The sequence below is a fragment of the Dromiciops gliroides genome, chromosome 5, assembly GCF_019393635.1.
Source record: "Dromiciops gliroides isolate mDroGli1 chromosome 5, mDroGli1.pri, whole genome shotgun sequence".
Taxonomy (NCBI): Eukaryota; Metazoa; Chordata; class Mammalia; order Microbiotheria; family Microbiotheriidae; genus Dromiciops; species Dromiciops gliroides.
Genome location: NC_057865.1, coordinates 271,052,884 through 271,069,568, shown reverse-complemented (window position 1 = coordinate 271,069,568; position 16,685 = coordinate 271,052,884). Strand labels below are relative to the sequence as shown.

Genomic DNA, 16,685 nt, shown 5'->3' with positions numbered 1-16,685 from the left:
AGGCACCATGTCTTCCAAGAAGCCGCCTCTGATGCCCAGATTGTTAGCATGAGGTCTCTTGCCTCAGTTTTCCTTGTAACATACCTATTTATGTGTATGTTGTATTCCCAGGTTGTAGGTATGATGCCTTGTCCATCGAGGTGCTAAATAAGTGTCTACTTACTTGATTTTTAAAGTGCTTTACCTTTTCCATTAATAGTCTCTTTTGTCTTCCTCCCAAAGTTCTCTCTCCATGGGAGAAATTAAAAAAAAAAAACCAACCCACCACCCTCATATAACAGGCAAAACAAAGCCCCCCATTGGCAGTGTCTAAAAATTATGTGTGTCCTTCTGCATTCTGTGAGTTTCTCATCTCTGTCAGGACATGGGTAGGTACCATACTCCATTTATCAACCAGTTCAACAAAAATGTATCCGTTAGGCAGCGACTGCGCACCAGGTACTGAACTGAGAAAAATATAAAACAGGTAAGTCACGGTCCTCCCCTCAGAACACGATCAGAGAAGCAGCCTTTCCTAACAGATCTTCCTCCTGAGTCCTGTGACTTCCTGTGCCAGGATGGCATGGTGAGGAAGCAGCCCCCTAGAGCTCTCACAAATTTCCCCTTCAAACCTACATAAAACTGCCTTTGAATCGTTCCAGGAGCAGGGGAACAGCCCAGGAGGAAGGGCCTGTCTTACCTGGGTGGGAGGGAAGTGAGGTCCAGGAGCAGCAGCAGCTTTTGGGCTCACAGCAGGGGGCCCGAAGCAGGGCTCTGAGCCTGGGGCAATCCACCAGTGAGGCTCCACCCACCTCCAAACCAGCAGCTCCTTGGGCAGCATAGCAGGGACCCTCACCAGGCACCCCAAAGCTAGCATAGATCACCAGGGAGGCTTTGACCCCACTGCTGACCAGTAGTGAAGCCCGGCCCAAGACTGGTCAACAGTAAATTGCCAACCCTGTGACCTCCCAGCAGACTGTTTCTAAGGCAAACCCGCAGCAGGGGACTCCAACCCTCAGCAGATCACAACAAAATTGCCCTTCCAGGACCTGATAGCAGAGTGACTGGTTACCATAGCAACCCAGCAACAGGGGAAGCCCCCCCCAACCAACACACACACACACACACACACACACACACACACACACACACACACAGGTCCTGCTAACAGTAACCCAGCAGCAGGTATCACCCCTGGGGCAGATCAACAAGATTACTTCTCCAGAGCCAGTCACCAGAAAGACTTTGTTAACGTTAATAACCCAGCAAAAGCAAGTGGCAAAGCTCTGAAGCCCAGTGAAAACCCCAGTAAGATCTAGAGCCTCAGCACAAAAACTTGGGATAGTTTAGGAATAGAGCCCAACTTGAATAAAAACATTAAGGCACCAAACAAAGGCACCAAAATGAGCAAAAAAAGTTTGACTATTGACAGTTACTACGGAGATAGGGAAAATCAAAGTATAAAGATAGAGAACAATAGTAACAAAATGGCTGCAGGTAAAGCTTCAAAGAAAAATGCAGATTGGTCTTAGGTCCAAAAAGAATTCCTGGAAGAGCTTAAAAAGGACTTTAAAAAGCAAATTAGAGAAGTAGAAGGGAAAGAAATAAAAGTAATGTAAGAGAACCATGAAGAAGAAATGCAAAAATTTACTGAGGAAAATAACTCCCTAAAATACAAATCTTCCTCCTCTTGTTTCTTCTTAGCTATGGCTGGGAACAGTTGCCATTGGGTGAAATTGCTTTCTCATTTGAATTTGTTTGTTGGATATATACTTTACCATTTGATCATTAAATGCCATTTGAAATACTTATTAGATACCTTTGAGGAATGAGATATACTAAGGAAGTTAATTTTCAGTATATCTGAATGAAGCTTACCCATTAGAGGACCTCAGTTTTGTTTTTAACAGTTATGTGTGAAAGATTTCTAAAATATATTACTACTTTCTTAAACAGAGCATACCAGGGGTGGCTAGGTGGCACAGTGGATAAAGCACCAGCCCTGGATTCAGGAGTTCCTGAGTTCAAATCTGGCCTCAGACACTTGACACTTACTAGCTGTGTGACCTTGAGCAAGACACTTAACCCCCATTGCCCCACCAAAAAACCCAAAAAACCCAGAGCATACCAGACATAAGGGTTCCAGTCCTGTCTCATCTGCTCTCACCTTATGAAAGTTACTTTCTGTCTTGGGATCTCCCCCCCCCCCAATATCTTTAAATTGATTGATTGATTGATTGATTGATTGATTGATTGATTGATTGATTTCGGGGCAATGAGGGTTAAGTGACTTGCCCAGGGTCACACAGCTAGTAAGTGTCAAGTGTCTGAGGTTGGATTTGAACTCAGGTCCTCCTGAATCTAGGGCCGGTGATTTATCCACTGCACCACCTAGCTGCCCCCCTCCCCCTCATATCTTTAAAATGAGAGAATTGAGCTAGATTATCTCTCAAGTACACTTTCAGCTCCAATTCCTTTGGACCTTCCAATAATCTAGTCATTTCTTGGTGACTTTTCTTTGTATGTATCATTTTGACAAAAAGAACAATGAACTTGGAGCCAAAAGGTAGATTCTAGAACTAGGCCACTGGCAAATCACTCACCTCTTCTTTTTTTAAAAAAAATTAATAAAGTATTTTTTTTTCTGTTACATGTAAAGATAGTTCTCAACTTTTGTTTATACAAGCTTTACAATTTCAGATTTTTCTCCCTCCCTCCCCCCTTCCCTAGACAGCAGGTAATCTGATATAGGTTTTATATATATATATATATATATATGTATATACACACACATAATAACATTAATCCTATTTCTGCATTAATCCTGTTATAAGAGAAAAAATCAGAGCAAGGATGAAAAACCTCAAAATAGAAAAAAACAACAGCATCAAAAACAAAAGAAATAGTATGGTTCAATCAGCATCTATACTCCTCAGTTCTTTTTTTTTTTTTCCCTTGGATTTGGAGATCCTCTTCTATCATGAGTTCCCTGGAACTCTTCTGTACCGTTGCATTGGTGAGAAGAATATAGTCCATCACAGTAGATCAACACTCAATGTTGATGATACTGTGTACAATGTTCTTCTGGTTCTGCTCATCTCACTCATCATCAGCTCACGCAAGACCCTCCAGGTTTCTCTGAACTCCTGCTCATCATTTCTTACAGCACAATAGTATTCCATTGTATTCGTATACCACAACTTGTCCAGCCATTCCCCAGTGGATGGGCACCCCCTCAACTTCCAATTCCTTGCCACCACGTAAAGAGCAGCTATAAATATTTTTGTACATGTGGGTCCCTTTCCCCCCCACTCACCTCTTCTAAGTCTCAGTTTCTTTAACTATGAAATGGGTGGTGGTTAAACTACCTACCTTATGAGGTTGTTTTGGGCACATTCCTTTGTAAACTGTACAGCTAGAAATGAGTTATTCTTGGGGTATGAAACAGCCAAATTGTAAGAAACTGTCCTCTGTTACTTGAGAGAGATGTAAAGTCTCTTTGCCTTTATATTTAAAAAGAATCCCTAAAGCCCCAGCTGCTTTGCTTTTTGTCTGCTTTTTATACTTTACCCTTATTTCAGGATTTTAGCTCCTGTTTTTTATTACCTTTTTTCCCTGACCCCTTTCTCACTTGCTGCTTCTCGTCTGCTGTGGGTTTCTAAACCATGTAACAAAGTTTATAGGGATTCTCTGTAAACTAAAAATGAAGCATCTTTGAGTGAGGACCTAAGCATTGCACTGTTGGTCTTTGAAACATTTATTTTGATTGCTCAGCAATCTCCTCCAGTGTGGACAAGTTATTGGCTGGGATTTGGATGGGTGTGATGCTGTTTTAGTGTGATAAGGAAGCCTTATCTCTTGATTTCTGGTGTGTGTGTTTGTGTGAGTGTGCACACATTTGCTTGAGAAAAGCTTTTGCAGTATTAATATGTTTGTTAACTTAGACGTTTTGGTATTTGTCTGTATATACCAACACACATTCTTCAGTTAGATTTTTTGTATTTCAGATTAGTTATAAGAAAGGAATAAAGATTAAACCTTAAAATGTAATTTTGTTTTAACTAAAGGCAGAAAAACAGTCAGCCAAACTTCAGTATGATCGAGTGGAAAAAGAGCTGCAATCAACTAATGAGCAAAACACCCTTCTAATGAGTAAACTGCACAAGGCTGAGCGAGAAATCACTGCTTTGACCAGTAAAGTAAGAGCTCTAGTTCATTCTAAAATGTACTTTAAGCAGATCTTTTCAGACAGAAGAAAGTCATTCATCTGTCTTTGAATTGCTCTGTGAAGATGCAAATGCAGTAAAAAAAAAAAACCAACAAAAACCCTTTTGCTGCTATAGAATAGAAAAGTGATCTTTGTAAATAGAACAGTATATAGTGTGTTGTAAGCAAGCTTCATTTACGTTCCCTGTTCTCTGCACATATTTTTATTGTTTCAAATGATATAATGGCTTAAGTACCTTGTGAACAATTTTCAGACAGAAGTTTTCTACTTATTTGTAAAATATGCTTTGAGATATAAAAACAAAAAAAATGTCTTACTGTGAAGCTTTTTTCTCCTCAAAATAATCTTCTCTCAACAAATATATGAATAATATAAAGAGTACAAAGGTAAGATTAGACATACATGCCTGAAACGTGAAAGAATAATTGGGGATTAGGCATCTCATGATAAAAGCATAGAATTGCAGAATTCGAAGGGCCAGCCGTGAACAAGAATCCCCTTTACCATATCCAAGGCAGAGGTGAGACAGTGGGAAAACTGCTGGATTTCCGTTAGAGGACCTGTCTGAATCTCAGCTCTTCTACTTTAACAAATTTAATTTTTGCTTCAGTTTGCTTGTCTGTAAAATTAAAGGTTTGGACTAGATCAGAGGGTCAAAACAGCAGGGACATTCAGCCCACAATACTGCAGAACCAGATTAAAATATAATTGGGGAATATTTAACAAAATAAATAAAAATACAGTAGAACAGAGACAATGTTTAAATGTGACTTTCTAAGTCAATATGTATTACCCAGGAATCCTTATGTATGGTTTAAAGGTCCCTATTTTTATTTGAGATTGACACCACTTAGATGATCTAAGATCCCCTATAGCTTTCTGTTATTATTAGGAAGATTTTCTTTTCATTGTGCCACATCTACCTCTCCGCAGCTATCGTGTTTTCTTTCCATACTTTTTTCTCCTGACCCATTCACAAGCCTTTTCATTTCTGCACACTGAACATCCTTATTTCCTTAAAGAGATGCTGATATGGTCTTTTCTCTGGTTCCTTTCTTCTCTTGGGCATCATCCTCTTTTGGACATAGTCCAAATTGTCAGTGTATTTCCTAATGGGGGCCCAGCACTGAACACAAGGGTGTCTGACCAGGCAGAGTACAGCAGGACTGTTAACTACCTTGTTTTTTATTCTCTATCTCTGATACAACCTAAGACAGTATTAGCAATCTTGGTGGGCCATTATCATACTATTGAGTCATTGAGTTTGCAATCCATTAAAAACTTTTAGCTCTTTTTTTCAAGTCCTGGTTTGTTTTTTTATTCTAGATTTAACAAACACCAAATAAAATGAGAATTTCCATATACAGGTAGAACAGAAAGAAGATTATATATGAAACCAGGAATTTCTGTTACATACAGTTTTGTTACATACAACTTGCTGAGGAACTGTTGGTTATTCCCCTATCATCCAAAATTTTAGCAGTCTCTCTCAGCTCAATATAATCTTCAAATTTGATAAGTATATCATCTTTGCCTTTCACGTTACTGATAGAAGTATTGAACATCACATGGCTAAATACAGTTCTCCTTTTTATTCTACCAAAGATAATTTTCCATTGATCTGTTTGTTATTGAATGCTCTTTGAGTCCACTTATTCAAATAGTTTCAGATACACTTAGCTACACTATCTTCTAGGCTATATATATCTTCATTTTGTACAAAGGACAGAATGAAAAACTGTCAGATGCCCTGATGAAATCTCCTTCATCTCTCAGTATAATAATTGCCACTCTGACCTATTCTTGATGAAACCAAACCGTGTGGTATCTTTGGTGATCATCACTTCCTTTTTGTAAATGCTTATAAGTAAAACAAATTCCTGTGTCAAAGGGTAGAATGTAAAAAGAAGTTTTAAAAGAATCAAAACCTTGAAAACACTGCTTCAGTTACAGAAAATTTGTGCAGCAAATTCTTATTCTTCCACCATGTTCTTCCGAAGAGGGAGGTTAGGGGCCAAAGAGAAAAAAGCACAAGATGAGAGGATTGAAAAAAATACAACAGTAATAATTTTTACTTTGAATGTGAATGGGATGAACTCACCCATAAAATAGAAGATAGAAAAATGAATTAGAATGCAGAATCCAGTGATGTTTTTTATGAGAAAGCTACTTGAAGTATAAATATTCCCTGGGTGTGGGTGGTGCATGCCTATAATCTCAGCTACAAAGGAAGGCTTGAGGTTGATGGATCTCTTGAGCATAGTAGTTCTAAATTCTCGGTGGGTTGTGCCAATTGGCTGTCTACCCAAAGTTCAGGATTAATATGGTGAGCTGTCAGTGGGGTAGAGAAGGGAGGGAGTTGAACATGGTTGTCTAAGGCAAAGCTTCTTAAACTGTGGGTCGAAACCCTATATGTGGTCATGTAACTGAATGTGGGGGTTGTGAAAATTTTAGCAACAGGAAAAGGTTGTGTATACCTATTTTATATACCTTTATACCCCCGGGTGCATATACATACCCAGGGTCACATAAAAATTTCTTGGGTGAAAAGTGGAAAAAGTTTAAGAAGCCCTGGTCTAAGGAGGGATGAATTTGCCACAGTCAGAAACAGAATTGGCCAAAGGTCCTGGGTCAATCTATAGTGACACCAGTCAGTAGTGAGTAGCTATACTTCTCTACTGTATTAGAGTAGTATTTCTAGCCTGGGTGAGATAGGGAAATGACTTAAAAAATTAAAAGATACAGAAAGATTCACAGAAAGTTAAAATAAGGGGTGAGAACAAAATCTTTTATGCTTCAACTTAACTGAAAAAAGCAGGGATAGCAGTCATGATTTCAGACAAGGCAACAGTAAAAATAGACATGATGGGAAAAGATTAAAAGGGAAAACCACATTATACTAAAGGCATCATAGTTGACAAACTATTACATGTACTTAATATATATTTACTGAGTATCATAATATTTAAATACTTAAAGGAAAAGTTAATCCAATTTTCAAAGAGAAATTACAAAATTATAATAATGGGGGACCACAGTGTGCCCCTTTCAGTTATCACAAAAAGATAAATAAGAAAAAAAGTGAAGGACCAGAATAGAACTTGAGAAAAATTAGATATGATAGACCTTTAGCATATGCTAAATGGAAACAGAAAGACATTTTTACATTCTTAGCCAGGTGCGTTGCCTTTACAAGAATTGACCATGAATTGGGGCACAAACCTCACAAATAAATGCAGAAAAGCAGAAGTGTTAAACACATCCTTTACAGACCATTATGCAATAAAATTCTATTTGGCAAAGAGCTTTTGAGGAAAGAATTAGAATTTAATTGGAGATTAGATAAAATATACGTAACTCACCATTGATAGAAAAAAAGCTCAATATATGCACATATACCAAGTTCAAAGTGCACTTCCTTTTTTAAAAAAAAAAAAAACTGTTATTCCCGGAGTCAGACACTATGATTGAGAACTTAATGTTTCTCTCTATAGAATGTTTTATATGGGATCACATTTGATAAGCCATTTCTCGTCACAAGGATACAAAATCTATTTTAAAATCCAACAAATGTTTACCCAAATTTCATTGACTTAGATATCAAACACGCCCAGGTGTTCCTTTGCATTGCAAACAACTATTTGTTAAAATTGGAAAATGTCGACAACTTCAAGTTGTAAAGAAAACTGTGAACGATGTTTTTGAAATATTATTTAAAATCTTAACTTCTTAATACATTTTTCTTCTATAAAAGCATTCCAATCTAGCCTTAGGGACCAGGACTGTTCTCTCCCTGTACTGATCAATTTATTTTGTGCAGTCATTTTCAATAACTCATTTAGATATAAGGTGATCAGTGTCCCCTTCAAATCTCCATGAAGCCAATCAGCTCTTTATACTGTCTGTCAGTGGACAGAAGGAGCTAGAATGAATAACTGTAAATGTCTCTAGTCCGCTTGTTTGCTAATGGGGAGAGGAAACACTGAAAGGGATATAGCTCAAGGAGAGAGAACGGATGGGAAGTCTACAGGCCACAGATTCCTCATGTGAAAAGACTTCTGCACCTCCCTTAGGAGAGACTTGGGGTTGGGCATGTGGGGGCAGATGCTGGGGTGCAGTGGGCTCGTTTGTGTAGGCACTGATTTTGCAAAGGTCCCCTTCTTCCTTGTCCATAGACTTGTATTCGAGGGGCAAAAGAAGGTACTGTAGTTTCTTATTCGATTTCTTGATCATTCTGTTTGGTGTGAATTTCAGATTTTTGCTAGAGTAGGTATAGGAGATCTGGGTCCCCTGCTTTTGTTCAGGCAGCTGTCTCTGCTACACGTTAGCATGGGTGTCATCAAGCTGCTCCTTTTTTTTTTTTTTGCTCCTTCATTCTTAATGCACAGGGGTTAATACTATTTTTGAGTGGCCTCATCCTAGCAGCTTTTGGAAACAGCCACAGTGACTCACTGAGTCCTTCTACCTTTTCTCATTTCTTCTAAGCCACCATTTTATTTAACTTTCCTTATTGGAGCAGCCAAGATCTTTAATGGCAGGCATCCCTTTTCTCCATCGAGGTTCTACCATCGCTAGTTCTGTCCCTCCTTGTCTTTAACACTCCTCTGATTGGTTTACAGGTACCCACTTGCTCTCAGAAAGGTCTGAAGATAAAAGTGTACTTAGTGTTCTCCTCCCTGGCTTTCACATTTTGCAGATGTAAGGGATTTAATAGGAGGCACAGAATCTGAAGTTCATAGCCCTTATTGAACAGCTGAGAACTTAGTTAGGGATTCTCATTTTAATAGAGAGAGCATTAGACTTGGAAGGATTGGGTTAAAGTCTTTGCTTCGTCACATGTTAGCTTTGTGACTTTGATTAAATCCTCATTGAGCAGGAGCCTCCTCATGTATGAAATGGGGATAATAATACTTAGTTGCCATCAAGCAATTTTGAAAATCAGAGGACATTATATAGGTTTACTCACACACACACACACAAATGTACTCTACAAATCCAAGGTGATATTACCTTTATATACATTACTGATTTAACTGAGTGTAATCATATAAGAAACAGGTGAAATAGAAGAATGAAGAAAATTAAAGAATTTAAAAAATGCAATCTGTTCAGCACAGTCATTTAGTGTAGAAAAGAGATGATTGAAGGATGACTCAATAATGGACTTCATTATTATGTATTTGTTATACAGAGAATGTTGGTACAATAGAACACACAAGTGTTTAACTGTTTAATCTGGAGAGATTGAAGCTAGAAAGAAATATTTCATAATGAGTATAGTTAAGCCATGGCTTTGTTTGGTGAGGAAATGTTTTAGATTTTCTTCAGCTTTAAAATGACATAGATTTAAATGACAGACTCTTGGATCTTATGAACTGGGTGAATTCACTTAGGTGACCTCCTAACATGGGATTAGTTGAAACTCTATCAGAGAGAAATGTAGTACATTGTTCTTAGCCAGAGCCTAGTCTCATCAGCAGCTTTGTGAGAGGATGTATATGTGTAAGAAAACAGCTAGTAATTTTGCTTTCAAATTACCAACAGGTTGAAGAGCTTAAACATTCAAACAAATTAGAAATAGCAGATATTAAACTGGAGGCAGCAAGAGCTAAGAGTGAAATAGAAAGAGAAAGGAACAAGATTCAAAGTCAAGTGGATGGTAAGTATTTCCTGTGATTTTTGCTGTTACTTACAGGTGCTAAATCAGGTTTCCACTTAATTGGCTTATACCTCCATTGGTAGATCTAGAGTATTCAAATTATGTTGCTTTGTTTTTATTTGTACCAAAATCCAGTTTCATAACATTTTGCATGAATGTTGGGATTTTGTACTACATTACAATATCTAGATGATTTGATTGTAAATGCTTCAAATTAGGTTCTACACCTTTTTTGTTTTATCATCTTAAACTTATTTGGAGGCTATGGTCATGCCTCATTTTTTTCTATCCTCACTATTCCATGATCTCTTTGATTTTTTCACGTAAAGATTGAACTTGGTACTTAAGAACTATGATAGGACTTTTCAATGCTCTTGAATTTTTCTCCACTTCATGGTAAATGAGATACTCCTTAGTCCCATTGTTTGATTAGCCAATAGGATCAGTTATATCAAATATATTAAAATAAGTGGCATTTTGCCCTCTACCGACCTCCATGCGTTTTTCTCCCTTTCCCTTCAGTCAACAGTCCTGGCACCCGGATGTGGTGAGATCACTGGGGACTAGAGCGTCCTCCAGGTTGGGCAGGAGCCAGCTTAGAATAGCTCAATTGTTAAATTTTCAGCGTGAGCATGTTTACCTTGAAGACGGGCCAGTGCTATAAATCAGGGATTGATTTATCATTTCGTTGATTGTCCAGACTTAAGAAAGTGATGGAGAAAGTGTAATAACGACAAGTCAAACGAAAACTGTGGTGGCATCCCTTAAATTTACCAGCATGCTTCCTGGCTGTCCTGTAGGACCCTGCATTTGGCACCAGGTCCTTGCTGCTCTGAGGTCCGTACTCCAGTCAGTCTGTGGCAGTTCTTTAGGAGTCCACTTGATCGGAGATAGATTTCCAATTTTAGGCTGAGGACCATTTCAGTCTCCCCAAGTGCTTTAGGCCCTGTCTAAAGTATTGTTTCTGAATTCTTTGGACATGACCATCATGGATCATTTCATTGAACTGGCTTGGGTGAATGGTTTGTGTCCTTTACCTCTACTTAATATTGAGCTGTGGTCACTAGTTAAGTTTTCTCCAGGTTCTTTTCTCAGTCCTGTGTGTTGTTGTATTAAATATTAATGTGCCTGTATTTTTCCACTTGTGAAATAGGATATTTGTCTTTTTAAGAAAATTATGAAGATTAAGTTATAGAGTTTCTGTTTGGGAAAGTATTGGGGAATTCACAGACAGTGTAATTTCTTTTCTCATTATAGTCATTAGGCAAGAAATGGTTCTTTTTTTTTAATCAAAGTTGATGAAAATTTATCCCTTGTCCTTTATCTTGCAATAATTCCACACTTAGGGTCTTCTTTATAGGTGAAATTGTCTTTATGACAAAGCCCTTCTGATAATGAAAACTCCTTGAATGACACTTTGAAGATGAAGGTGAAAGATATGTCAATACTTTTGGTTTTAACAGTTGACATAGATTAACTCTTAAGATTTATTCTCCTTGAGTTTCCTTATGTTGAGGAGAACTTGTTGATACTTTAAAGAACTTATTCAAACTGAAATTACATGTTCAGAGGGATAGTTATTTACTATATAAATTTGCAGAGTTGTAGTTTTTTATTTTTTTTTTAACCAGCATCTGTGAATGCCTGTTAAGCCCCATTTTTAACTTAATGGTAATGATGAAGACAATTCATCTTTTTTTCCTTCTTTAAAAACCAACCAACCAGGACTGCAATCAGACAATGAAATCCTCAAGTCAGCTATTGAACGCCACAAAATGCTTTTATTAGAAAAGGACCGTGAATTAGTACGGAAAGTACAAGCTGCCAAAGAAGAAGGTTACCAAAAACTAGCAGCCTTGCAAGATGAAAAGTAAGGGCTGAAATACCTTGTTTTGTTTTAAATCTCCTTGTAAATGAAAACATTTTGTTGCCATCTTATCCTTATTGTGGTTCTTTTAACATAATTATCATCTGTCGTTTTAGGCTAGAACTTGAGAACAAATTAGCAGATTTAGAGAAAACTAAAGTGGAACAAGATGTCTGGAGGCAGTCTGAAAAGGATCAGTATGAAGAGAAAGTGCGGGCTTCACAGATGGCAGAGGAGTCGGCCAAAAGGGAGCTGCAGAGTATTAGGTTACATATGTGTACATACATCTTCTTTATTCTAAAACCCTGGTGACTCTTCTAACTGCGCATGTTAAAGTCTAATAACCCTTTTTTGAGGTACCCCATCCATTACGTAAAACAGTATCATAGGCTTTTGGAAGGGAGGTTCTTGACTAGGTCAATGAGTCTAGAGTAAGAATACTAGAAGGAACCTGCAGTTGTTATTTCGGAGAGCCCTCAGCTTGTAGAAGTGTCAGGGTCAAAACTAGGCCTGCCACACAACTCTATGTTGTCTTCTTGAAGATCTCCAGGAAGTGGCTGTCTGCCTTCTCTTAGGGAGCCTGCCTCGCTGTTTTATCCCTTGGTTGTTTAAAAAGCCATGCCCTTGTCCAGTTAGGCTCTTTCCTGCTGTAATTTAATCTTCCACTTACTCTTGTTGTGTCTTCTATAGACATAGAGAATTACTGCCTGGCATTCATAAACACCTGCCATTTACTCATGCAGTAATGACCCTGACCCTTAGTTTTCGCTTTTCTAAGCAAAATAGACCCCGTTCTTTTTAACCTTGCTTCCCAGGGATCATTTTCCATTCCATTAATCATTTTGGCCACTGTTCTATATCCCTTTCTGTTTCTCCACCTCCTTTAAAGGATTTGACATACATTAAGTACAATGCAAGAATTATTTTCCAGGTTTTGCATGTTTTATTTCTGCTAATGTATCTCAATATTGATTTGACTTTTTTCTTTTAAACCATGCTCCATTTCAGACTCAGAAGGTTAGCCATATGTCATTCTGTTTTTTTGACTATGTGGTTTAAAAAAAAAGTAACACAGAAATATAATTCAGACATCACTGATCCAGAATTTGTGATGATTCAGAGGGGCTAGCTGGAAGTATAGTGGAAAACAGGATTATTAAATCCTTGAATAACATAAAAGAATATGTTTCCAACTTTCCATGTAACTGTAGAAAGATGCACTTATCATTCAATCAACAAGTATTTATTAAATCTTTTTGTGTGCTTAGGGATAGAAGTACAAAGAATGAGACCCTATATACAGGCATTATAATTATTAGATAAATAGAAGTTGCTTGGGCTTTTGCTTTGGTTTGTTAATTACAAATCATTCTTATCGCTTCACTAAAGCAGGACCTCAGTGACTTGCCTCCACTCTGCTCAGCTAGTTCCAAGTCCTATATGTTCTTTTTTTTTTTTTTTTTTTTTAGTGAGGCAATTGGGGTTAAGTGACTTGCCCAGGGTCACACAGCTAGTAAGTGTTAAGTGTCTGAGGCCAGATTTGAACTCAGGTACTCCTGACTCCAGGGCCTGTACTCTATCCACTGTGCCACCTAGCTGCCCCCCTATATGTTCTTAACAATAATAAAAGAGTTTCTTTAAAAACATTTTAGACTGCATTAATGAAGCTTTGCTGTACTTAGCTGTTTAGCCAGTCTTTTCCTCTCCCATTTCTTTTCCATCCTAAGCATATTGTCTTTTTTTTTTAGTGAGGCAATTGGGGTTAAGTGACTTGCCCAAGGTCACACAGCTAGTAAGTGTTAAGTGTCTGAGGCCAGATTTGAACTCAGGTACTCCTGACTCCAGGGCCGGTGCTCTATCCACTGCACCACCTAGCTGCCCCAGCATATTGTCTTTTAATGTATCCTAGTATAGTGTTGACTTTCTTATAGTAATATTATATTTGTGATTCATAAGATCAACTACATCTTCCAGTTCTTTTTCAGATTAAAAAAAATTCATCCTCATTCAGAATTTGTCATTTAAAAATTTCAAATGGTGATTTAAGACACCCCTGAATTCATTTTCGTTATTGCTAGAGAAATTTTTCTGGTTTATTAAGGTTACTTTAAATTTTACCTAACTTCACAAAATGTGTATTCCAGAAAAGTTTCAGGTGTGTGAAATTTTTAAAATAGAAAAATTTTAAATGAACAAAATGAGCTTTCTGTTTGGAGGAATTTTGTGGCGAGTCCTTTGCAGAGAGAATAGTTATTTCTGAATTTGTTTTTGTGCAAATTCAGGTAAAAGCAGGTACATCTCTTGTCCAATGGCTCCAGCCTAACTAAGACCAGAGAGGCTCATCATAAGAAGGTTATGCATTGTTTTGAGGTTTAATGAAGATGATCTACTAAGGCATTGAGGAGTTGTTGTTTGTATCAGTGGGAGGATCACATGCACAGCATAGATCTCCTGTATCTTTATCTTTCTGTTTTCCACAGTGCAACCCCTCCCCCCCACCCCAGCACCAGAATAATTTAGCTTAGCACTCTTTGAATGCAGTAATTGTTGTTAGTTTTTTGTTTGCTTTTTGGGGGGGGGGCGCGGTGGTACTTTTGGTTTTGTTTTGGGTTTTTTGGGGGGGGTTGGGCAATGAGAGTTAAGTGACTTGAACAAGGTCACACAGCTAGTAAGCATCAAGTGTCTGAGGCTGTCTTTGAACTCAGGTCCTCCTGACACCAGGGCCAGTGCTCTACACCTGCTGCCCCCTGCAGTAATTGTTGATAGACAACTTTGGGAAAGCTTTTCTTTGTTCAAGTATAAAAGACATTTTGGTCCAGGTATGCTACATTAAAATGCAAATATCTCTGGGAGGGGCCCACTCTAGAACCTGTTTCACGAATTCTTAATTATTAGGTGAGCTTGAAATTATTTAAATTTTCCTTTGGAAAAATGGCTTTGGGGCTAATAGTAAGACAAACAGAAAAGTATTTCATTGAAGGAAGCAGAAAGAGATCTGCAGACGCCAGAATCAAGCATATTATATTTGGATCTTAAATTTTGCTCTCAGATTTTCTGACAGTTAAGGTTTTATGAAACCAGAATACATGAAAGATGTTTTCCTAGAGCTCAATTCAAGGAAGAATTTAGTGAGTTGTTACTAGTAAGGATTCGCAATAATAATAAAAATTTCAGATTCAGACCTCAGGCCTAGGAGGGGCAGGAGTGGGATGTTGATGGGGAAATGAGAAAGATATATTTCCATAATGCAGTGCCCAAGACTTCATATTGCCAACTCTAATAGCTTTGGATAATTATTTTGCCCTTTAAAAACAAGTATCCCCTCAGTTCTTTCCTTGCTAGTTAACTCTCATTCATTTAATAAGTATTTGTGAAGTACCTACTGTGCGCTAGGCCCTGGTGACAAAAAGGAAATAGTCTCTATCCTGAAGAAGCTTACACTCAGTTGGAGGGGAAACAGACAAATAAATGCAAAGTGGTTGGGTTGGGTTGGGCTGAGGGCTGGAATACCGAGAAAATATGGGGATCAGATGGGCTTTATGTGAGAAGAGAACCTGAAGGAAGGTGCTGAGGCAGAGAGAGGTAAGGAAGACAGGAAGAAGTTTGAGCTGTGGGAGAGAACCTGGACAGAGGCCTAGGGACAGGAGTTAGAATGGCCTCTGCAGGATGCCTGGGAAGGTGAGCTAGAGGCAGATTGTAAATGGCGTGAAATGTCACATCAAGGGATTGGTAGTTTATCCTAGAGGCCTACAGGAGGGAGGCTGAGAAGAACATGCTCAGAGCCATGCTTTAGGAATGCCACTTTGACAGCTAGCTGTGTGGAGATGGATTAGGGAGGGGAAGAGGCTAAAAGCTAGGGAGGGATATCAATGGGAAGGCTACTGAAATAGTCCAGGTGAGACGGAATGCCAGCCTGAATTAGGTTGCGGGAGGATAGATTAGAACTAGCAGAGGGGTCAAAGTGCAGCCTGAACCAGATTAAAATGGAATTGGGAAATATTTCACAAAATGAATAAAAGGACAATAAATATCAGTAATATTACTTTTTTTTAAAAAGTGAGGCAATTGGGGTTAAGTGACTTGCCCAGGGTCACACAGCTAGTAAGTGTCAAGTGTCTGAGGCCGAATTTGAACTCAGGTCCTCCTGACTCCAGGGCCGGTGCTCTATCCACTGCGCCACCTAGCTGCCCCAATAATATTACATTTTAAAAGTAAATCATCATCCGTCCTGCAGGAGCCTCCATTTCTGTTTGAGTTTGATGCCACAGAATTGAAATATCTGTTTTCCAGATCTAGCTTCCCTAACACTCATTCCTGTTTTGGATCTCTAACTTGTACTTAGGCTTTCTGGATGCAGATAACTTGGTTTTGTGTTTTCCTTGTTGGTGTTCCCATTAAAAAGCACACTAGAAGCCCTTCATTTAATTAGGGCTGGGATTTAGGATAGTCATGGCAGTTGGAGCCGCTGAGGGCACAATGTATATGAAGGGATGCTTATTAATATTATGTTTTATAAATGCACATCATTTTTAATGCTAGAAACTCCTGTGCTTGAGCCAAATGCATTTTTTGGTCATAGTTCAAGTTGAATGTGTTACTGTAGAGGATCCAAGGCTCTCGGGTGTGACAGTTTTCAAAGGGTAGAGGTGCCATTGTCTACCACAGGCCTTTCTTTGTGTTAGTTTCACTGCCCTGCTCCTCTGTCCCCTTTCCTCTCCTTTCTACCCCAGAACATGCAGGACTAAGGATAGGGGAATCGATAAGGGGAGCCAACCCCAATACATATCTGTATCTCTTCTAAGTCTGCTTTCCCTCATAGCAGGAGAGTGTTGCAGAATGGGGAAGTACTGGGTTGAGCTGGAGAGGCTAGGCTAAATTAAGGGGAAGTGGCTGAATGAACAGAATTTGGAGTTTGAAGTCTTCCATATTTGTCTTAATAGCTTAACTAGTCT

The 16,685-nt window shown here is 38.5% G+C and overlaps 1 protein-coding gene across 7 annotated transcripts in view; it reads left to right on the top strand.

The window, feature by feature from the left end:
* The window catches only part of CEP83 (centrosomal protein 83), a 110,959-nt gene that overhangs the window by 75,356 nt on the left and 18,918 nt on the right, over positions 1–16,685 (top strand). For 5 of the 7 annotated variants that reach the window (XR_006353154.1, XR_006353156.1, XR_006353155.1 and 2 more), the window contains 4 exons: positions 4,047–4,178; positions 9,752–9,866; positions 11,592–11,736; positions 11,850–11,999. Coding sequence is in view for 2 of the 7 variants with exons in the window: in XM_043965184.1 (XP_043821119.1) it covers positions 4,047–4,178; positions 9,752–9,866; positions 11,592–11,736; positions 11,850–11,999 (542 nt within the window). In the remaining 5 variants the exon portion in view is untranslated. Of the gene's footprint in view, positions 1–4,046; positions 4,179–9,751; positions 9,867–11,591; positions 11,737–11,849; positions 12,011–16,685 lie in introns of all 7 variants that reach the window. The other 2 variants (XR_006353158.1, XR_006353157.1) reach the window with 1 other exon arrangement.